The 25000-nt window shown below is 43.2% G+C and overlaps 2 protein-coding genes across 2 annotated transcripts in view; both read right to left on the bottom strand.

The window, feature by feature from the left end:
- The window catches only part of camta2 (calmodulin binding transcription activator 2), an 84204-nt gene extending 82002 nt beyond the window's left edge, over positions 1-2202 (bottom strand). The window contains exon 1 of the mRNA XM_080742287.1: positions 2187-2202. The gene's annotated coding sequence lies outside the window, so the exon portion shown is untranslated. The remainder of the gene's footprint in view (positions 1-2186) is intronic.
- A 4213-nt stretch (positions 2203-6415) lies between these two features.
- LOC308298728 (stress-associated endoplasmic reticulum protein 2) lies at positions 6416-16775 on the bottom strand. The gene is made up of 3 exons (XM_080742385.1): positions 16553-16775; positions 12185-12260; positions 6416-7062 (listed from the first exon to the last, which is right to left on the bottom strand). Exons 1-3 carry the CDS (start codon positions 16634-16636, stop codon positions 7022-7024), a joined length of 201 nt encoding a protein of 66 aa, XP_080598511.1. The 5' UTR covers positions 16637-16775; the 3' UTR covers positions 6416-7021.
- Between the last annotated feature and the right edge of the window lie 8225 nt (positions 16776-25000).

Below are 25000 nucleotides of genomic sequence, written 5' to 3'. Positions count from 1 at the left end.
ATCAATAAAGTATTGTGTTATCCTTTTATCCTTAATGTCTGACTGTACCTTTGTTTACATTTATGACTAATAAAATATCCCTGCTTCATCTCTCTCTGCTAAGGGGTCCCTACTTCATCTCTCTCTGCTAAGGGGTCCCTGCTTCATCTCTCTCTCTCTAAGGGGTCCCTGCTTCATCTCTCTCTCTCTAAGGGGTCCTTGCTTCATCTCTCTCTCTCTCTAAGGGGTCCCTGCTTCATCTCTCTCTCTCTAAGGGGTCCCTGCTTCATCTCTCTCTCTAAGGTGTCCTTGCTTCATCTCTCTCTCTCTAAGGGGTCCTTGCTTCATCTCTCTCTCTCGAAGGGGTCCCTGCTTCATCTCTCTCTAAGGGGTCCCTGCTTCATCTCTCTCTCTCTAAGGGGTCCCTGCTTCATCTCTCTCTCAACTAAGGGGTCCCTGCTTCATCTCTCTCTCTCTAAGGGGTCCCTGCTTCATCTCTCTCTGCTAAGGGGTCCCTGCTTCATCTCTCTCTCTCTAAGGGGTCCCTGCTTCATCTCTCTCTCTCTAAGGGGTCCCTGCTTCATCTCTCTCTGCTAAGGGGTCCCTGCTTCATCTCTCACTGCTAAGGGGTCCCTGCTTCATCTCTCTCTCTAAGGGGTCCCTGCTTCATCTCACTCTCTAGGGGGTCCCTGCTTCATCTCTCTCTAAGGGGTCCCTGCTTCATCTCTCTCTCTAAGGGGTCCCTGCTTCATCTCTCTCTCTAAGGGGTCCCTGCTTCATCTCTCTCTAAGGGGTCCCTGCTTCATCTCTCTCTCTAAGAGGTCCCTGCTTCATCTCTCTCTCTAAGGGGTCCCTGCTTCATCTCTCTCTAAGGGGTCCCTGCTTCATCTCTCTCTCTAAGAGGTCCCTGCTTCATCTCTCTCTCTAAGGGGTCCCTGCTTCATCTCTATCTCTAAGGGGTCCCTGCTTCATCTCTCTCTCTAAGGGGTCCCTGCTTCATTTCTCTCAGCTAGGGGGTCCCTGCTTCATCTCTCTCTCTCTAAGGGGTCCCTGCTTCATCTCTCTCTCTAAGGGGTCCCTGCTTCATCTCTCTCTCTCTAAGGGGTCCCTGCTTCATCTCTCTCTCTAAGGGGTCCCTGCTTCATCTCTCTCTAAGGGGTCCCTGCTTCATCTCTCTCTAAGGGGTCCCTGCTTCATCTCACTCTCTAGGGGGTCCCTGCTTCATCTCTCTCTAAGGGGTCCCTGCTTCATCTCTCTCTCTAAGGGGTCCCTGCTTCATCTCTCTCTCTAAGGGGTCCCTGCTTCATCTCTCTCTCTAAGGGGTCCCTGCTTCATTTCTCTCAGCTAGGGGGTCCCTGGACTATGATATAATAACACAGTAATAAACAGCCTCTCTGTAGTGTTGATAATACATTTCATAAACATGTTTATGAAATGTTAGTCACTACAGAGAGCCATTAATGATACATTTGTATCATTTTATGTGTCTGTCATTGAATGTTTTAGTTTATATGAAACCTCTACAATGTATCCAAATGTAAACATTGTAAACAAGCCTGTGGTTATTAGTATCTGAACTATACTGTACTTTTACTATGAGAACTGACTGATATACAGTATGCAATCAATCAATCAATCAATCAATCAAAACCAATCAATCAACACAGTGACACATTGTGAGCTTCAGTAGATCCACTATTTTACCTTTTCTTTAAACGGTATCAATGATTGATAAAGCAACAGTTTAATATCATAATGAGAGCAGATCCCCGGGCAGAGTGGAGGCTCCAGGCCGGCAGCAGGACGCCACAGCCCGGCCACAGCAGCCCCGGCTCCCCGCTGTAGCACAGCTAGCATGCTAGCATGCTAACAGGCTAACAGGCTAACTGTCACAAACAACAACTTCAGCAGTTCATTAATTCATCATTACGTCATGACATGACGTCACACAAACACAGCGCCTCCCGCCGCGTGAAGTCAGCGTGACGTCACGCTGTGAATTACTATTATTGTGACGAAATAAAAACAACTTGTTTATTATTTACTTAAATAATTACATGATGCTAATGCTAACGCTAGCTGCTGCTGCTCACTGTGTGTGTGTGTGTGTGTGTGTGTGTGTGTGTGTGTGTGCGTGCGTGCGTGCGTGTGTGTGTGCGTGAGAATGTGTGTGTTGTTTTTAATGTTTTGTTTTGCTCGTCTTTTACCTTCCTCCTGCTTGTCCGCCATGTTGTCTGCTGTATGACGTCACTATGACACACACACGCACACGCACACACACACACACACACACACACACACACACACGTGTGACTGTGCGTGTGTGTGAGATTTTTAATGTTTAAATATCATGTAGGCTACAGTAGGACTATACAGTAGGACTATACTACAGTAAATCAGACTTTCTTTTCATAGAACCCAAAAAACTAATAAATAAAGAACACCTTTATTCAGGAGAGAAATGTTAAATAAAAACACATTTCACATTTCAGCAGGGACAGTTAGTAGGCCTACAATAAGCCACAGGGGACCGTAGGCCTACCAGGGGTGGGCTGGCCATCTGGCATACAGGGCATTTGCCCGGTGGGCTGGTAGGCTAGGGGGGGCCGGTGGCAAAGAAATAAAATAAATAAATACATCTGTTACAATATCGATCAAAATACTTTTATAATGAGTGGTATCGTCCTAATTCTGCCCTGCAAGCATTGTTTGTTGTTTTCCGTTGGGTGCGGAGTATAGATTTGCAGAGTTCTTCGTGCAGAGTGTAGTTATCATTTATTTTGTCTGTAAAAGTTGTGGTATTAAACGCTTGTGTAGGCCTATATGTGCCGCCCTCGACCGGTAGAGTATCTTCGCGTGCGCTGGTTGTGGGGGCTGGGAACATGTCTCCATTCAGACAGTGATTTCTTATTGTCGGAGTGTCCCTGAGGCCTACCCATGTTCCCCAGGTTCTGGGGAATAAACCTAAACCTAAACCTAACCCTAACCTCAGTAAAACTAGTGCAGGTTAACCTGTGGGGAACATAGGATGGACCGGGAGGCTCTCTCCATTCCGACATGTCGCCACTCCGAAATGTACTTCTTATTGTCGGAGTGGCGACACTCCCATAGGGGTTAGGTTTAGGGTTAGGGTTAGAGATAGGGTTAGTGTCGGAGTGGAGAGATGCACCCGGATGCACCACTTACAGGCAGCAGCCGTTAGCAACTGGTACTAAAAGGACCCTTACAGCTCTGTAACTCTGAGTGTACAAATGGAACCAAATGGACCCTTACGGCTCTGTAACTCTGAGAGTGTACAAATGGAACCAAATGGACCCTTACAGCTCTGTAACTCAGAGTGTACAAATGGAACCAAATGGACCCTTACAGCTCTGTAACTCAGTCTCAGAGTGTACAAATGGAACCAAATGGACCCTTACAGCTCTGTAACTCAGAGTGTACAAATGGAACCAAATGGACCCTTACAGCTCTGTAACTCAGAGTGTACAAATGGAACCAAATGGACCCTTACAGCTCTGTAACTCAGAGTGTACAAATGGAACCAAATGGACCCTATACAGGGGTATAAAGAAAATGTTTGGGAACCACTAGTACTTGTTGATACTGTACACTGTACATATTATGAAATTAGGGCTTCATGATCACAATCATTAAGAAAACTGTAAAGTAAAACAACAGACTCATTGATGCCCACCTACTTTTAAATAACAGTAGCATTTTTAATGGTTTACTTAACATTTTTAATAAAAAAACCTAATACATATACATTAATTAAATATGTCACTTATGAAGGGAAGTCACTCTCCAAACTGTTTTAGAGAAAAATATCGTGTTTTATTTTTGTATAAAAGTTTTGCCATTTTTTTGTGTTTTATTTTATTTTTTTGTCCAGCATGGAAATATGAAGGTCTGCTGTCTGCGGTACCTCCGTCTGCCACTGGAGGGCGCCGTTATGCCACTTACAGTACAACACACAACACAACATGTGATCAGCCAGCAGAGAATATGGACACAAATCAAATATCAGATTTCAATCAAATGCCTCCATTTAGTGACGATAATCTCAATGCTACAAGAACACTCACTCTGAGCTTGTAGATCTGTGATCTTTAAAACAATGACAATTACTTTTAAATGATTTAAATCAGTTGAAGACAACACTTCTGTCCAATGATGTTAAATCATTTTGTAACCTTAATATGCAAATGTAGTTTAATGATTCTAATATGAGTTTAATAATATGACATAAATAAATACTATAACATTAAAACATATTGATGGAAACCTTTTTTTTTAATGTAGTGAAAATAGCCGATCTACAAGCTCACAACACGTTGCACCGCGGTGCAACGTGTTGAGCTTGTAGATCGGCTAGTTTCACTGCTTTTGTGTGGGATTCGCGTATGATGAAATCAGACGTTAATTTATGGGAAAGAAATAATAGTTTAAATATGGAGGTCAAAGGGTTCAATATTAACATATTAGGCCTGATTATTAATTATCAACATAATGTTACAGCAGTGATAAATCGGCAGAATGTTTCACATCATATCACGATATCGATATTATATCGACATTTCGCCCCGCCCCCAGAGTGAATGAAGTCAACAACCAATCAGTGAAGAGCATCGTCCAATAATAATTAAAAAACGACTACATTCAATAACAGATCAATAAATACTGACAATTGGTTAATTAATCAATTAATGACCAATCGATCCGTGAAGAATGAGTCTACACAATTAGATTCTTTCACGCTCACACAAAATGTATACGGGGGGGGGGGGGGGGGGGGGGACTGAGTTACTAGGGCCCAAGGCGGTAACTTTAGCTATTTTTGAAAAAGTCGTAAAAATGTGTGCACATCTTTGAATATATGTATTTTTAAGTGAACGTTTGCAACTCAAATTTTGCTTCTGGGGGGTCCCTGCAACTAAATGTTTTGAGATGGGGGTCCGTGGCCAAATACATATCATGTTGGGGGTCCTTGACATGAAAAAGTTTGAGCACCACTGACATGGAAACGTAGGTTTCTTGCACACATTTTCACAATCTTTCAAAAATAGCAGGTCTGGAAGAGGTGCCGCGCTGTGAGCTTGTATATCTGCTGTTTTTCAATAGTTAACATTCATGGGGGGGGGGGCCCGCAGTGAATCCTTGTACCCAGGGCCCAGAAGTTGGCGTGACACCCCTGAATGTATACACAGATCCATCTAAAAAACGATATGGAATATTGTGTAAAAAAAGCACGCAGATCAGACGTCACCGCAGATCAGACGTCACAGCAGATCAGACGTCACAGCACAGCAAATCATCATCACTGGACTTCAGAAGGCTGACATTTCTCGGTTATAAATCCTTGTTTTGAGTCTCCTGTAATATTATAATATATATTATATTATAATATTATATATATTATAATATAATATATATTGTAATATTTAGAAATATGGACTTTTGATATTCATGAGCTTTATGACATACAAATCATAATCTTAAAAAAATGGTTTGTAATAATTCACTGCATACATGTGCAGTGAGTGTATTCTAGAACACATGAACGTTTCAAAAAATGTACGTTTACACAGTATTCATGTTTTTAGATGGATTTGTATGAAATTAAGTCATATTTCCTTTAGTGTACACAATCCGTAATCAACCTTCCTATTAAAATGACATTTTATCAAAAGATCATCCATCAATATCCTTCATTTCATCAACAGATCATCAATATTTAAAACGTTATCCATGTTATCATCTCTTCACATGTTTCCATTCCAGATCGCTAATTCATTGATTCCATTTCATGATCATTTAATTGCAGAAATGTTTAATTATTATAATCATTATAGTTAAAACACTGTAATAACAATAGTTTATCAAACACCAATAAAAAAATCTAAATATACCAGACAGACAGACAGACAGACACACACACACACACACACAGACAGACAGACAGACAGACAGACAGACAGACAGACAGACAGACAGACACTGCTGGACTGCAATGCATGGACAAATGAATGGAGGAGGGGAGAGGAGAGGAGGAGAGAATTTGAAAAAAAAAATACATTTTCACATTAAACCAAAGCCCCCCCCCCCCCCCCCCACTGACAGATGATAACCAACCATCAGAGATGTCAGTTACAAATATATACATTATGATTGACAGACAGACTCTCTCTCTCTCTTGGGGGAGTGTCCAAGTTAGTTGTTTTTTGTCATCAATCTCAGCATCATCACAATAGAGCAGTTAAGTCTGACGTCATTTACCCATCCTACCCTGGTTCACATATTTTTCCCCAGCATTCTAAATTCCCATAGACTGTGTTCCAAACATAAACAAATGATCTCCACGGTTTGACTCATATGGATATGAAGAATCAGCTGATGGTGAGAAAACACTCATGTTACTGTCACCAAATTAGTTATCAAATGTATCAATTATGATTGACTGACTATCATAAACCATACAGAGCCTCCTCCCCGACAATATCGAGGACACCGTTTGTTTATTTTTGGACCACAATGCTGATATGAGAGGATTTTAAGATGACTCAATGTTATTCTCCATAGAGAAATTACTTCCATGAACCGGGGGATGAGCGAGTTACGTCATGACTTCACTGCTCTATTAGCATGTGTGCTAGTTTCACTAGCGTTGATGTCAGCTCCTTGTGACATCATCATATCAGAGCCTTTGCACACAGACTAAGAGTGTTTACCGCCTGTGAAAAGACGCACAAATCCAACTGGGTTCCATCAGGATAAAAAAAAGACTTGCCACTTGCCGCACGGTGTGCATGAGGTCACAGAGAAAAAATGCTTACTGTGGACACGCCCCCTTTACAGATGATTGACAGACAGACAGACAGACTACATCACAGTTTGTAAAATGAGCTCAGGTTTTAAACAGGAAACTGTGTGTGTGTGTGTGTGTGTGTGTGTGTGTGTGTGTGTGTGTGTGTGTGTGTGTGTGTGTGTGTGTGTGTGTGTGTCTTGGTTGCCGGGGGCGACGGAGGAGGAAGTGATGTCATCATCACAAGCCCTGCCTGATGCTCTGGATGATCTGAAAGATAGCTGTAACACACACACATTACACGCGCACACACACACACACATTACACGCACACACGCACACATTACACGCACGCACGCACGCACGCACGCACACACACACACACACACACACACACACACACACACACACACACACACACACACACACACACACACACACACACACACACACACACACACACACACACACACACACACACACAGAGGGGTCATTTTCTTGTAGTTAAAATGAAAGTAATTTGACTCCATCGTTCTACAGTGAAGGTAAACAATGAACCAAGCATGTGTCTAAACAACAGATTATCTTTAACATCCGGGGTTTATCAATAGAATCTCTTTAACATCTGTTTGTTTCCAGGGGTTCTAAAAGTGGGTGCTGGGGCACCCCAGGGTGCCACGGGCCAAGTCCAGGGTGTGTCAGAATATCTAGTTAAAAAGATAATATTTGGAATCCATCAGTATCACCAGTATCACCAACTCTGACAGTATACAAATTAAACCAATTTGTATACTGTCAGAGTTAAGTGGAGACCTTGACATTTTAAAGTTTGAGAACTACTGATTTAGACCAAAATGCAGGTTTAAATTGAATTATGCAGTGAATCTCTGTATTAACAATTAAACAGGATGTTTTACAAGGCTCCCTCAATTGTATCACAATAAATACGATACCTCTGCAAAGGCATATCGTGGCGACATTGTATTGTCTCAGCGATAATTATCACCATATCGCCCACCCCTAGGCCCAAGTACCCTATTCATACTAGGCTACTTTAACACCTACAGTAGCCTACTAGGTTTCCAGCTGTGAATGAATGCATGTGCATGTGTGTGCGTCCAGTCCTGCTACATGGCTCCGTATGTAGGCTGTTTGAGATTAAAGCAAACTTGTTTCTCTACTGCATCGCTGTATTTTCTAATTGATTTAAATGAAACTAGAAAATAAAATATTAAGTAACAATGCATGTAATTAAGACTAGAAAACCTCGTTTTTGTTTTCCCACCATTAGATCTGCTGAGAGAGGCGTTTATAAACGTCAATAAATGACCGTCCGCCCTGAAAAGAAAATCCCAAAGCACCACTGCCACCGAGGTACCGCATGCTGAAACGATGCCCAAATTTGGAGATGGCACAACTGGACGTCAATGGTGACTGTTCTGCCCAACGAGCAGCGGTTTCTCATCTGTGGACCACCAGAGGAGGCTCAAGGACCACCAGTGGTCCATGAACCACAGGTTGAGAACCACTGCTCTAGTCTAATGATGGTTAGAAAAATGTCCTGACTCCGGTCAATCACAATATGAAGAATGATTGATGGCCTGTCATTAAAATTTATGTTGACATGAAACACTGACATAAAATCATGGCACTTTGTTTCAAAAAGCTTGCTGACCGGAGTTACGCTGGACTTGGCACGTTCTATTTTCAATCTACACTAAATCTCTGCACCAAAAACAGCAGATCTACAAGCTCAGCTATTGTTCCCTCCAGAATATGGATGCTGGGGTTTAAGGGGTTAAACGTCAGTTCAGTTTAGTTCAGTTCAATAAACATTATTTCCAGTTTACTAACTGGAAATAATGTTTATTGAACCAGCTTAGTTTTTATTTCGTTTTATTTCGTTTTCATCAGTGAAAAAAACACAGTCGGCAAACATTTTTCATCATAGTTTTAGCGACAAAATCAACACTGGTTTATGTGTGTGTGTGTGTGTGTGTGTGTGTGTGTGTGTGTGTGTGTGTGTGTGTGTGTGTGTGTGTACGAACACAAAGATACTGTATGTGTATTAGGGATGCGAAGATATACCGGTACGGATCGTAATCGCGATACAAACGTCTGCGATACGGTTGAATCGGTTCATTCAGTGTGTACCGGTACAATAGACGGCCGAAATCGTGATGGATCGTACCGTGAGTGTCTGGATCGGTACATTCCGCGATTGTATCGGTTCTTCCATATAGTATTTCATTCTATCCTGTGTTTCCGAGGCGCCATGAATGCACCATCATCAGCCGTTCAACCCCCTCCCCAAAAGCCAGTCTTTAACGCGAGCTGCGACTCGGACAGACGGACAACATCTGCACTCTGCATGCAGGCAACCAGGGAGACAGACAGTGTAGCGAAATGCGAGTAAATCAACACAGACGAACTAGCAGCCCCACGGGTTAAAAAGATGCAAGATTAGTTGTACAGTACTTAGCTTTATAACATCCAAGTCCGCTGCGCTGATTTGTTGTCACAGAGTAGCACAGGCTGATCGAGTGATATGTAATCAACAGCCGTTTCTTAGCGAATCTCCGACGGACAATTGATTGAGATCATCTTCTGCGCTATATTAACTGCACACACACAACAACAATGTTGCTGGGTGTTGTAGGACTACTGCTTGCGTTTAAAACAAAGTATTTGTCACTGTTCTACAACTTTCCTGTTGATGCAAGCAACTCTCTCACTTTCTCTGCTGCTAGTTCTGCTCTGGGAAAGAAGCCTAATTTATACATCGCAGTACAAGGGTGTCGCACCTAAAATAGCAGACCTACAAGCTCACAATGCGTCGTGGATGCGACGCGCTGTGAGCTTGTAGGTCTGTTTTAAAACATTTTGGCTATAAAAATTGCATAATCCTGGATTAAATATAATATAATATAATATAATATAATAATACAAACCAGGGAGGGACTTTATTGTTTTTCAGGTCAAGGACCCCTTAGCTCAGACAGAGATCAAGCAGGGACCTTCGCTGTAGGCTAGGCATTATAGCCTACTGTGTCACACAAATATTTGGCAGGCCCCCTGTAATAACCCTGGATTGGGGTCCCTGACTCCCAGTTGAAGACATATAGGCCTACTAATAATGACAAGGGCCTTCTATATGATTAGTTATGAAACAATTCTACAATAGCCAGCAGCTTTGTGTTCTCCCAGAATACTATAGGCCTATGTTGGGTTGTTAGACAGAGCCTAGTACTACAGTGAAACAATAAATTGCCTTGAATTTAAATTTCATACATTTTTAGTCGCTATGTTTTGTAAATTTTGGGATTTGGGCTTGAATCGTGGTGAATCGTGAATCGTATCGCATCGTGTCGGGAACAGGGGTGGATCGCGATGTATCGTATCGGCAGGATTTCAATGTATCGCAATTATATCGTATCGCTGGCAGTGTATCGAGGTCCGTATCGTATCGCCTCAGTGGTCGAGATTCGCATCCCTAATGTGTATATATTATAGCGACCATGGGTCACAGTTTAGTATGTGAACGGTCACAGCTTGTCCGTATCTCTGTCTCTAACGCCTGACACTGTGGTTCAATGGGTTTGTCGCTCTGACATCATGCTCTGATGTCACTGTGATGTCTCACTAACAGAATCCCTTTTATGTCCATATATGGAGTTCCCTGATGTCATCAATATTAAGCCCATATCTAACAGGACTTCATATAATATGGGAATGCCCATATATGGAGGCCACATCGGCAATGGCTGGTTCCAGTGTCATATAAATAGAGTTATGACACTTACGTCGACTCCCATAGTAAGCGTGGAAAGCCTATTATTTACTCTATGGTGGGAAGCTTACGCATGCGCACGGCCGCACGCATGGAGCCTGTTCTCATTCTTAGTGAGCCTCTGCTGCTCTTCAGCCCCGTCCGTCCCCATTATAACCCAGGCATTTACACTCTCTGGTAAGTAGACTAAATCACATCTTTTTCACCCTTGTAATAATGTTGTCTACCTTGGAGAGGCCCGTGAATGCGTTAACATGGTGAAAAAGATGTGATTTAGTCTACTTACCAGAGAGTGAAAATACCTCGCTAGGAATGAGAACGGCTCCATGAGACGCCACTTCCGGTCTGCGGCGAGTTCAAAGCGTGACGCCACTCTCCCTAGAACACACTGGCTGGTTCTACAGACAGGGATCTCCATGTATGGGCATAAAAGGGTATGATGTCAGATGTCATAGACATCATAGGACTTTCACATAACGAATAACAGAGTAAGCATGTTTGGGCTCTCACAGCATATCTCTATATACAGTACATGGATCTCCATATATGGGTACCAGGGGTCTCCATATATGGGTAACTGGTCCGATATACATCACTGGCCAGGTAGTCTCGCGAGGCCAGACTGTTGCCTCCACGATTTGGGCAAATGCTCCCCGCATACAGTCTGGCAAACGGAAATAGAAACGATGAGTGCGAGATAAAGCGGATGTGACGCAACCGCTCCCTTGGTGCAGTAGCAATAACATGTCCTACTGGAAGCGTTATGTCTCCTTTCAATATTTCTGGGGGCGTTATTTCGTCTTTCTCTGGTGTTATTGGTGTTACCTCCATGATGTTTTCAAACGTTTTCTTAAACTATACACCCATAACAAGAATATGCCGCTCGAATGACTCTGTCTGTGCTAGTGTGTTTCTGTTATGTTTCCAATGGGACTACAGTTCATTAGAATGACTCTGTCTGTGCTAGTGTGTTTCTGTTATGTTTCCAATGGGACTACAGTTCATTATAATGACTCTGTCTGTGCTAGTGTGTTTGTTATGTTTCCAATGGGACTACAGTTCATTATAATGACTGTCTGTGCTAGTGTGTTTCTGTTATGTTTCCAATGGGACTACAGTTCATTATAATGACTCTGTCTGTGCTAGTGTGTTTGTTATGTTTCCAATGGGACTACAGTTCATTATAATGACTCTGTCTGTGCTAGTGTGTTTCTGTTATGTTTCCAATGGGACTACAGTTCATTATAATGACTCTGTCTGTGCTAGTGTGCTTCTGTTATGTTTCCAATGGGACTACAGTTTATTATAATGACTCTGTGCTAGTGTGTTTGTTATGTTTCCAGTGGAAACCCTAACCCTAACCCTAACCCAGCTCAGTGCAGCAGTGGCTACTTCCGATACTCGCCGTTCGGGAGCTGCCGTTCCAGACTCTATATAGCATTCAGAGATTGTGGAATAGTTGTCTGGCTACGCGAGACTACTGGCCAGATGGCCAAGAATTGGCGCGACCTTGAGGTTGTATATTATATCTTACCTGATCCACTCACTACCAACACACAGAGTGTATGTGTATTATGTATATGTGTATATGTGTGTGGTCTTGTAGATCTTACCTGATCCACACACTACGAACACAAAGAGCGCCAACAGCCAGGGTCCAACCGGAGAGCGCTCTTCACTGACTGGACGCTGTGCACGTCAACACACACACACACACACACACACAAACACACACACACACACACACACACACACACACACACACACACACACACACACACACATTAAATAAAATGTTTAGCATATTATTAACAATATAAACGTTGGGTTTTATCAACTGTCATTTTTAGTAGAGTAATCTTTCAAATCGTCAAACCTTTGGTTTGGTAGCAAAACAGTTTCTGTTATTTTTAGACCACAAGAGACAAGAGAGGGTTTTCCGGGTTTTGCCAAGCCGGAGCGGAGGTAGAGGAAATGGGCTCCACAGACCATGTTCAACCCACATTTGGCTCTAAAAAAAGGCTCTAATTGGTTCTCCTGCTAAACCAATAACATGTGACGCCACCGCTGTTTTCCTGGTGAACCTGAGAGCAACGGTGGGGGCCGATGGGCAAGGAGGGTCAAAGGTTATGAGAAACTAAAAGAACCTGGAGAAAACAGTTGTGTGCATTAGTGGAAGATGAGGATAAAGGAAATCATTAAATGGAAAACATTAAATGAACTTCTGAAAAGGCTTCTAGGCCTACACTAGCCTACTAGTAAAACTAGTGGAACCACGATCTTGTAATTGTGGTTGTAAACAATAACAGACAATATAAATCCTTAGTCTAGTAGTGAGAACTAAGAAAAGGTTATCATCATGGCCCCAAATACATTTTAAATATCTTGCAATTGGTGACGAGTCTCTTAGGAAATGGTCAAGAGTTCCTCTCAATACATAAAGCTATATTATAACCTCTCCATCATCAGCAATAGAGACTATATATGTATATATATACATGTATCTGTATATATATATATATATATATGTATATTTATTATAGAGACTCAGTGGTGTTCCCCACACTCCCAAGCCCCCACCTTTGCGCTCAGGTTCACCGGGAAGAATACCAGAAAAGTCGCCCTCTTTCTAAGTCGCCCCAGACTCGTTTCCCAACGGGTCTGTGGCCTTAAAGGAGCTATAGTCAACTTCTTCTTGAAAAACGGATGCTAAAATAAAAATAAATTTTCAAAAATATTTTATAAAAAAAATAAGCTTCATATATGTGTTTCTATTCAAAAATGACCACAAAAAGCGTAAAATAATGATGAAATAGTCATTTTGGCCACTGTCAGACCGACACTTTGTTTACATTCTAGTCTATAGACTAGGATGTAAACAAAGTGCCGGCCCTACAATGAAAAAGTTGACTATAGCCCCTTTAAGCTAGATGCAGATTAGACTAAAATCTAATCTTTGCGTCTGGGGGTCCCTGGAACAAAAAGGTTTGCAATAGGGGTCCATCCGTGGAACAAAATATTTTGAGATGGGGGTCCACGGCCAAAAACACATTTTGGGGGTCCTTAACCACTGATAGACACATTCTACAAATGTCTTCTAAATCATAACAATTTTCTGAAAAAAACTTAAGTTGCCATCAGTGTTTCTCAAACTTTGTCATGTGAAGGACCCCCAGAATGATATGTATTTGGCTATATGGACCCCATCACAAAATATTTTGTTCCAGGGACCCCCAGAAGCAAATATTTGATTTTAGTCTATTCTGCATCTAGCTTAAGGCCACAGACCAGTTGGGAAACGAGTTTGGGGCGACTTTGAAAGAGGGCGACTTATCTGGCTACCCACCGGGAAAACTGCGGTTGCCGCCCTACATGCCAACCTCCTACAGAATCAGTCTGTAAAGTCTAACCCTAACCCTAACCCTTCATGCCAACCTCCTACAGAATCAGTCTGTAAAGTCTAACCCTAACCCTAACCCTAACCCTACATGCCAACCTCCTACAGAATCAGTCTGTAAAGTCTAACCCTAACCCTAACCCTTCATGCCAACCTCCTACAGAATCAGTCTGTAAAGTCTAACCCTAACCCTAACCCTTCATGCCAACCTCCTACAGAATCAGTCTGTAAAGTCTAACCCTAACCCTAACCCTTCATGCCAACCTCCTACAGAATCAGTCTGTAAAGTCTAACCCTAACCCTAACCCTAACCCTACATGCCAACCTCCTACAGAATCAGTCTGTAAAGTCTAACCCTAACCCTAACCCTTCATGCCAACCTCCTACAGAATCAGTCTGTAAAGTCTAACCCTAACCCTAACCCTTCATGCCAACCTCCTACAGAATCAGTCTGTAAAGTCTAACCCTAACCCTAACCCTTCATGCCAACCTCCTACAGAATCAGTCTGTAAAGTCTAACCCTAACCCTAACCCTAACCCTACATGCCAACCTCCTACAGAATCAGTCTGTAAAGTCTAACCCTAACCCTAACCCTTCATGCCAACCTCCTACAGAATCAGTCTGTAAAGTCTAACCCTAACCCTAACCCTACATGCCAACCTCCTACAGAATCAGTCTGTAAAGTCTAACCCTAACCCTAACCCTAACCCTACATGCCAACCTCCTACAGAATCAGTCTGTAAAGTCTAACCCTAACCCTAACCCTAACCCTACATGCCAACCTCCTACAGAATCAGTCTGTAAAGTCTAACCCTAACCCTAACCCTTCATGCCAACCTCCTACAGAATCAGTCTGAAAAGTCTAACCCTAACCCTAACCCTACATGCCAACCTCCTACAGAATCAGTCTGTAAAGTCTAACCCTAACCCTAACCCTAACCCTACATCCCAACCTGCTACAGAATCAGTCTGTAAAGTCTAACCCTAACCCTACATGCCAACCTGCTACAGAATCAGTCTGTAAAGTCTAACCCTAACCCTAACCCTACATGCCAACCTGCTACAGAATCAGTCTGAAAAGTCTAACCCTAACCCTACATGCCAACCTCCTACAGAATCAGTCTGAAAAGTCTAACCCTAACCCTACATGCCAACCTCCTACAGAATCAGTCTGAAAAGTCTAACCCTAACCCTACATGCCAACCTCCTACAGAATCAGTCTGAAAAGTCTAACCCTAACCCTAACCCTACATGCCAACCTCCTACAGAATCAGTCTGTAAAGTCTAACCCTAACCCTAACCCTACATGCCAACCTCCTACAGAATCAGTCTGAAAAGTCTAACCCTAACCCTAACCCTACATGCCAACCTCCTACAGAATCAGTCTGTAAAGTCTAACCCTAACCCTAACCCTACATGCCAACCTCCTACAGAATCAGTCTGTAAAGTCTAACCCTAACCCTAACCCTACATGCCAACCTCCTACAGAATCAGTCTGAAAAGTCTCCTACAAACTGCTGCTACTTGAGACTTATAGACTGTTGGTTTGTTTACTGTTGAGAGAGAAAACAATGTTGCACATTAAAGTTGTACCATGTAACTTTTTTTATAAAACAAATCTTAAAATTGTCCTAACTGTTAAATCGCTAAAGTTTTAGAACACCCACTCCGTTATTTTCAGCTTCTGAAGCCTTCTCTTTATATGTTTTCTATGATCCTGGCCGTGGACCGGATTTCGCGCCAAAATGACGTAATCTGCATCTTCTGTATACGTTGTGTATACGTTGCCCAATCACATCGCCGATCATGCACACATGGTACACTACCGGCCAATCACAGCTTATCTGCTCTGGTCTCCAGGAAGCGCCTCCGCTTGGCTACAGTGTTTACCATGGTGAAGGATTTTAACCTCTTAATCCACAATCCTGGCCAGAAAATTACGTTCTACCATGCGTTCTACCCCTCCACGGATTACTATCGGTCGCGGTGGTTTGCGGCGCCGCTCCGGTGGTCCGCGGCGGTGGTCCGCGACAACTCCGGCCGAAAAACGGCCGAAAAAAGCAATACCGCTACTGACCACTAGTTGAACTTACACAGTATAGCTTTAAGTTAATCATCTGGGGACCCCCTGGGGGTCCTGACCCACAGGTTGAGAACCACTGTCCTATGCAACCTTCTAATACATTCTTCAGTCACGTGTCCTCACAGTGATGGTCTTAATAATAATTATTATAATAAATATATTAATATTTAATAATTATTATTATAATACATATAATAATAATAATAATATTTAATAATTACCGTAGTCTTCTGAACATGTCCTCTCATAGTGATGGTTTTAATAAGGGTAATAATAATAATAATTATTATTATAAATATAAATATAATATTTACCGTAGTCTTCTGAACGTGTCCTCTCATAGTGATGGTTTTAATAATAATATTTTTATTATATTAATAATAATAATTATTATAATATTTACCGTAGTCTTCTGAACATGTCCTCTCATAGTGATGGTTTTAATAATAATTATTATAATATTAATAATAATAATAATATTAATAATATTTAATATTTACCGTAGTCTTCTGAACGTGTCCTCTCATAGTGATGGTTTTGCTGTGCTTCTCATTCGCTACTTTCATCCTCTGAATGGCCGACATGTTGTTAATTAAACTCACTGCAGATCAACAGGACGTTAATGAGTCATTAATGAGTCATTAATGAGTCATGTGATGTGATTTAATGCTTGTTATTTTATAATAATAACGAGCGGCGCTTTGATGCTTTCGGCCGAAGCTACGATGCTAACAGCGTTAGCATTAGAGGGGGCTAACCGACCGGAAGCGGAAACGACAAGTGTCAAGTGACAGATACGGAAGTGGTGGAAGCGCCGCTACTTGTCACGTGATGAGGGAGAGAGTTGAGATAAAAATAGATAAAATAAATGGATAAAACATTAAAATCACTAATTATACTATTAATTATGCTATTAATGTACTATTATAATAAGGGAAGGTAAAATAACTTCATGAATAAAGAAACAGAAACATTAAAATCACTTTTGGAAGAAGTATTACTGACATGTTATTAATTAAATCAAAGTAACAATAATGTAGAAATATGTAAGAAAATCCTGCTTTCGAACATTTTACCAGAGGTGAGAAAAATACTCACACATTTAACCTGAGTATCAATTATCAATTATTATATGATTAAAGTGGTTCCTGTGTAAATAAGCTGTAAAGCTGACCCATCATCAAAGAACGGGCGACGCCCACTCGGTCTATCTCTCTTCCTTTGTGATTGACGCGTTGTGAGCTTGTAGATCAGCTATTTTCAAATAGCCTGGCTAGGAATTAGGGCTTGTGGATTAATGTGTTTTAATTTAATGCATGAGTCTTTAGACTACAAGTTGCAACGTTTACATTTAGGCATAATACACTAAACTAAATTAATTGCTGCACTTTACTGTAGAATAACACATATAGTTTGTATGCCATTCTTCCTTCCATGTCATTCTATTGTTATGCACCGTGATTTCCAAAAGCATTCTTTCATTGTGCAAATGACTGAAATGGCGATGTGAAACCCATTTAGATTTAAATTGTGTGGGAAACCGCGTGTGGATCAATGAATATTTAAATGGGGCAATTCGCTTGTCTACAGACTACAGACTACTTGACAGAGACAATGGCACAGCCATCATTGACTCTGTCTCGAGAGATTGCCCTTTAGTTGACCTTGTACCAGTGATTTGTGCTGTCATGAAACGCACCTTTTCTATTGCAAAACTGCTAATAAAGTCTTAAATCAATCAATCAATCAATCAATCAATCAATCAATCAATACGGCAATATAGAAATACTCTGATACAAGTAAAAGTCCGGAATTTGAAATGAGTAAAAGTATGAAAGTGTTGTCATCAACATGTAGGCTGCCAAGGCCTACTTAAAGTACAAAATGTTTGAAAATAGCAGATCTACAGGCTCACAACGATGTGATGCGTTGTGAGATTGTAGATCTGATATTTTCAAATAGCCAAGGTCTAAAACAGGGCTAAAGTGCTTTGTATTTGATTATAATATTGTAATCTGCAGCCTAAAAAACTAAAAAGTGAAATATGTGGATACAAGATGTAGTGGAGTAGAAGTGAAAGTATTGGACAGTATAGGCCTACTCAAGTAAAGTACAAATGAATGCCCCAACATTGTACTTAAGTAATTTAGGTAAAAGTACTTAGTTACTTTACACTACTGCATTGTACAAAGTAAACAGTTTGAATGGAGGCTTTTTACACTGTTGATCTCCCAGAGGTTACATTTAACCTGTCATACCGCTCTTTCACCACAAGAGGGAAGCATTGGTTCTGATTTCACCTGGATGTTGGCATTCAGTGGTGGAATGTAACATTTACTCAGTCAATGTAACTAAGTACATTTACTCAGTGAATGTAACTAAGTACATTTACTCAGTCAATGTAACTAAGTACATTTACTCAGTCAATGTAACTAAGTACATTTACTCAGTCAATGTAACTAAGTACATTTACTCAGTGTAGACATTCACCAGACGCTCTCATCATCATCATCATCTAAACTTGGGAGTAGATTTAAGGTCAGGCCCTCATTTTCAATGCAGCTGAGATACAATATCAACACAATAAACATTTATACATTCAGTAATGATAAACTATAATCAGGAGAAGAAGAGAATATCTCTGCTGTCAGGCTGAAACCTCCTAACTCCATAATGTTCATTTTTGGGGAAAATGATCTCAAGTGGAGTTAGGAGGTTTTGCTTTTTACTATTGGTTCAATATTATTTTAACCAACACTCAGATGTAAAGGGTGTTCAATATTTATTCCAAAAACATCAAAAACCTCAAAAAATGGAGTTAAGAGGTTTTGGCCCGACAGTGACGATATACAAGGAACTAAAACAGATATTTAGCAACAATATGTAATGATTAAAGCAGAGTAGTCTAGAACTAAGAGCCCATCGTCCTGATTTGGCCTAAGGGTCTACAATAAGCACAAGGTAATAAATACACCATAGCTTTCATGTATGATAGGATATGCCAAGTCTGCCATCGGTCTATATTCTCTATAATATAAAATAATCCTACTTTACTATAGCCTATATCTGTGTGTTTGTTTGGATACCTGATAGCCTACTTCTCTACACCTCAGATGCAATGAATGCACTTTTTTAGTTTGACCCCACTACAATTAATGGAAAACTTAAACATTATTTTAGTTCACTGGTACCTGGTCAACTAAAAGGAGATCCAAGAAAGACAGATGGATGGATGGCAGGGACGTGCTGGCCATTGTGAAAAGCGGGACAACTCCCGAACGGCCGGTTCATTCCTGGCCGGCCATTAGGAAAAAATAAAAAATAAAATGTCGGCCTTCATTCCATTTTGGGGGCTGGGCGGCCAACAAAGTAAATCGTCACTGTCGGGCAGAAACCTCGTATCTCCAAGTTTCAAATTTGTAATTTTTTTTCGCAAAGCAAAGCCCTGCTTCATCATACAAGACTGTTGCACAAAAGTAGTGAAAACAGCAGATCTACAAGCACACAACGCCTGGCACCACGAGGCGTTGTGTGCTTGTAGATCGGCTGTTTTCACTAGTTTAAATCATTTTTAAAATGATAAATACAAAACAACGGTTTTGGACGTACAAGGTTTCCACCCGACAACAACAAAATATAACTCATGTACAGTAATTGGCCCACTGGCTTGTCACTTGTCATGATCTGAAATGGCAAATCTTTGAGTAGCAGCAGCGCTATAGAGAGAGATCTCTCTCTATAGCACTGCAATGAGGGCCTCTACAACTCTTTTTCCCGGGCTGAATCAGGGACCCAGATGGATGGATGGATGGATGGATGGATGGATGGATGGGTAGGTAGTAGGCAGACAGACACTGTAGATGGTATGTCCCCCCCCCCCCCCCCCCCCCAGACAGGAAGTGCTCTGTGCTGGCTTCCTGTGGTGACCTTCATTGTGTGGGGGTCGTCGTGGCGACACGGGGGAGGGAGGGGCCTGTTACCGGGGGCAACCAGGAGCACAGGCACTTCCTGTGTGTGTGTGTGTGTGTGTGTGTGTGTGTGTGTGTGTGTGTGTGTGTGTGTGTGTGTGTGTGCGTGTGTGTGTGCGTGTGTGCGTGCGTGCGTGTGTGTGTGTTGAGAGAAATAGAGACAGAGAGAAAGAGAGAGAGAGAGTTTAAACAAGAATCCAGGGGAAAAAGATGATTGATTGACCTACAGCCTGTTATGAAACTCTACCTTTTAGTTGACCTTGTACCAGTGAACTGTACTGTCATGAAACTGTACCTTTTAGTTAATCAATCAATCAATCAATCAATCAATCAATTAACCAATCAAAAGGCATAAACCAGGAGACTCTTCTGGTGGTTTAAACCAGGGTTAAGGTGATGACATGTCAGTGCTCTCCTTCAGATTGTGGTGATTAATGCAGTTTATCCTCATCATTCTCTGTACCAGTTTTACACTGGATGTGAAGGATGGACCCCTTAGCTGAGAGAGATGAAGCAGGGACCCCTTAGCTGAGAGAGATGAAGCAGGGACCCCTTAGCTGAGAGAGATGAAGCAGGGACCCCTTAGCTGAGAGAGATGAAGCAGGGACCCCTTAGCTGAGAGAGATGAAGCAGGGACCCCTTAGCAGAGAGAGATGAAGCAGGGACCCCTTAGCTGAGAGAGAGATGAAGCAGGGACCCCTTAGCTGAGAGAGAGATGAAGCAGGGACCCCTTAGCTGAGAGAGATGAAGCAGGGACCCCTTAGCTGAGAGAGAGATGAAGCAGGGACCCCTTAGCTGAGAGAGAGATGAAGCAGGGACCCCTTAGCTGAGAGAGAGATGAAGCAGGGACCCCTTAGCTGAGAGAGATGAAGCAGGGACCCCTTAGTTGAGAGAGAGATGAAGCAGGGACCCCTTAGCTGAGAGAGAGATGAAGCAGGGACCCCTTAGCTGAGAGAGATGAAGCAGGGACCCCTTAGCTGAGAGAGAGATGAAGCAGGGACCCCTTAGCTGAGAGAGAGATGAAGCAGGGACCCCTTAGCTGAGAAAGATGAAGCAGGGACCCCTTAGCTGAGAGAGATGACGCAGGGACCCCTTAGTTGAGAGAGATGAAGCAGGGACCCCTTAGCTGAGAGAGAGATGAAGCAGGGACCCCTTAGCTGAGAGAGCGATGAAGCAGGGACCCCTTAGCTGAGAGAGATGAAGCAGGGAACCCTTAGCTGAGAGAGATGAAGCAGGGACCCCTTAGCTGAGAGAGAGATGAAGCAGGGACCCCTTAGCTGAGAGAGAGATGAAGCAGGGACCCCTTAGCTGAGAGAGATGAAGCAGGGACCCCTTAGCTGAGAGAGAGATGAAGCAGGGACCCCTTAGCTGAGAGAGATGAAGCAGGGACCCCTTAGTTGAGAGAGATGAAGCAGGGACCCCTTAGCTGAGAGAGAGATGAAGGAGGGACCCCTTAGCTGAGAGAGAGATGAAGCAGGGACCCCTTAGCTGAGAGAGATGAAGCAGGGACCCCTTAGCTGAGAGAGATGAAGCAGGGACCCCTTAGCTGAGAGAGATGAAGCAGGGACCCCTTAGCTGAGAGAGAGATGAAGCAGGGACCCCTTAGCTGAGAGAGATGAAGCAGGGACCCCTTAGTTGAGAGAGATGAAGCAGGGACCCCTTAGCTGAGAGAGAGATGAAGGAGGGACCCCTTAGCTGAGAGAGAGATGAAGCAGGGACCCCTTAGCTGAGAGAGATGAAGCAGGGACCCCTTAGTTGAGAAAGAGATGAAGCAGGGACCCCTTAGTTGAGAGAGAGATGAAGCAGGGACCCCTTAGAGAGAGAGAGATGAAGCAGGGACCCCTTAGTTGAGAGAGCGATGAAGCAGGGACCCCTTAGTTGAGAGAGAGATGAAGCAGGGACCCCTTAGAGAGAGAGATGAAGCAGGGACCCCTTAGTTGAGAGAGATGAAACAGGGACCCCTTAGTTGAGAGAGAGATGAAGCAGGGACCCCTTAGTTGAGAGAGATGAAGCAGGGACCCCTTAGTTGAGAGAGGGATGAAGCAGGGACCCCTTAGTTGAGAGAGAGATGAACCAGGGACCCCTTAGCTGAGAGAGAGATGAAGCAGGGACCCCTTAGTTGAGAGAGAGATGAAGCAGGGACCCCTTAGCTGAGAGAGAGATGAAGCAGGGACCCCTTAGTTGAGAGAGAGATGAAGCAGGGACCCCTTAGTTGAGAGAGCGATGAAGCAGGGACCCCTTAGTTGAGAGAGAGATGAAGCAGGGACCCCTTAGCTGAGAGAGAGATGAAGCAGGGACCCCTTAGTTGAGAGAGATGAAGCAGGGACCCCTTAGTTGAGAGAGAGATGAAGCAGAGACCCCTTAGTTGAGAGAGAGATGAAGCAGGGACCCCTTAGTTGAGAGAGAGATGAAGCAGGGACCCCTTAGCTGAGAGAGATGAAGCAGGGACCCCTTAGCTGAGAGAGAGATGAAGCAGGGACCCCTTAGTTGAGAGAGAGATGAAGCAGGGACCCCTTAGTTGAGAGAGATGAAGCAGGGACCCCTTAGCTGAGAGAGAGATGAAGCAGGGACCCCTTAGTTGAGAGAGAGATGAAGCAGGGACCCCTTAGTTGAGAGAGAGATGAAGCAGGGACCCCTTAGCTGAGAGAGAGATGAAGCAGGGACCCCTTAGCTGAGAGAGATGAAGCAGGGACCCCTTAGCTGAGAGAGAGAAGAAGCAGGGACCCCCACATATACTGTATAAAATGATGTAGCAGATTATATTTCTTAGACAGCGTAGACTAGTTGGCAGCTCAGTCATCATGTTGTGTATGAAACCATTTGACCGACAAACGTTCTCCCTCTATAAACCTCTTTGTCAAAAATAGCAGATCTACAAGCTTGTAGATCTGCTATTTTTGGCTATAATGTTCCACTCAGAATAGGGATGCTAGGGGTCAAGTGGTAAATGTAAAAACATGATCCTATCACACTGTAGTAACTCTGAGGACCCCCTAGGGGTCCGGGACCCCTGGCGTAGAGATGTGTCGGTCCCATCCTAATTTACAGTACACTTTAAGACAGAATAAGACATAATGAAGCCATAATAAGAAATAATGTGTTGGTAATTAGAACTAATATGTTTTATTAGACAGAAACAAAGACAGCATAGCAGAAAGAGTGAATACATTCTCTGGCACCGGCACCTGCCGACCGGCAGTAATTAATGACCACCATCAGTCGTGCTGCATCGCCCGGCGCTAGGACCGGCAGCCGCCGCACGGAACTGTAGGTAGGACCGGCATCGCTGGTAACTGCCGCGGCAGCCACCACGGACCGGCAGTTTACCGCGACGGGACCTGCCGGTCCATGCGGCGGCCGCCGGTCCTACTGCCGGGACTGCCGGTCGAACTGCCAGGCCTATCGCTGGCGATGCAGTGTGACTGCCATTCGAACTGCCGGTCGTGTGGCAGGTGCCGGTGCCACAGAACGTATCCACTCTTTCTGCTATTCTGTCTTTGTTTCTGTCTAATAAAACATGTTAGTTCTAATCACCAACGCATTATTTCTTATTATGGCTTCATTCTGTCTTAAAGTGTACTGTAAGTTAGGATGGGACCGTGTGATGTGTCTCCGTTTGCTGTTCATTTGATGTTTGTCCTTTTTTAAGTTCAGGATCGTCAACAAGGCCCAAACTTCACCAACTCTCTCTCTCTCTCTCTTCTCTCTCTCTTTATTCTCTCTCTCTCTGTGTGTCTCTCTCTCTCTATTCTCTCTCGCTCTTTTCTTGTTTTTTCACACAGACATGAAAGGCGGTATCAATAGCTGTCCTATTTCTCTCTCTCTACCCCCCCCCCCTCGCTGTCTCTCTCTGTCTCTCTCTCTCTCTCTCTCTCTCTCTCTCTCTCTCTCTCTCTCTCTCTCTCTCTCTCTCTCTCTCTCATAAAGGATGAAAGGTGAGAGGTGTTATATGACCATATATGGTGTTATATGACAGGTAACACCTGAGGTGTCAATGACTCTCCCAGGCTCACACAATACACACACACACACACACACACACACACACACACACACACACACACACACACACACACACGCACACACACACGCACACACACACACACACACACACACACACACACACACACACACACACACACCACGCGCACACGCACACGCACACGCACACACACACACACACACACACACACACACACAGACACACACACACACACACACACACACAGGAATAGTTTTACTTTATTTATTGAGCATTTTCATTTTCAGTACTTTTAATCTACTCCATCTCTGAGGCAAAGATTATAGATTTTACTCCATTACAAATAATTATGTGAAAACTTTGTAGTGTGTGTGTGTGTGTGTGTGTGTGTGTGTGTGTGTGTGTGTGTGTGTGTGTGTGTGTGCGTGCGTGCGTGCGTGCGTGCGTGCGTGTGTGTGTGTGAATTCCATTCTCTCTCTCTCAAAACCCAGCCCCGCCCCTCTCCGCTGTACCTCAGTGATTGACAGCCGTCCCCAGCCAATGGCTGCAGCCCTTCTGGCCGGCAGGGGGCGTGGTCTGGTCTCGGGTGTCCCTTCACTATCAGAGAGAGAGAGAGAGAGAGACATAGAGTTACTGCAGAGAGAGAGAGAGAGAGTACTGAAAAGCAGGGGCGTCACACCAAATTCTGGGCCCTGGGTACAAGGATTCACTGCGGGCCCCCCATGAATGTTAACTATTGAAAAATAGCAGATATACAAGCTCACAGTGCGGCACCCAGTGCCACGCTGCGAGCTTGTAGATCTGCTATTTTTGAAAAATGGACCCCCAAAATGACATGTATTTGGCTACGGACCCCCATCTCAAAATATTTAGTTCCAGGGACCCCACAGGAGTAAAATTTGAGTTACAAACCTTCGCTTTAAAAATACATATATTCAAAGATTTGCACACATTTTCACGACTTTTCAAAATTAGCAGATCTACAAGCTCGCGAGCTT

Source organism: Nannobrachium achirus (genome assembly GCF_963921795.1).
Source record: "Nannobrachium achirus genome assembly, chromosome: 14".
NCBI lineage: Eukaryota > Metazoa > Chordata > Actinopteri > Myctophiformes > Myctophidae > Nannobrachium > Nannobrachium achirus.
The sequence above is the reverse complement of the archived record's forward strand: the minus strand, read 5'-3'. Positions and strand labels throughout refer to the sequence as shown.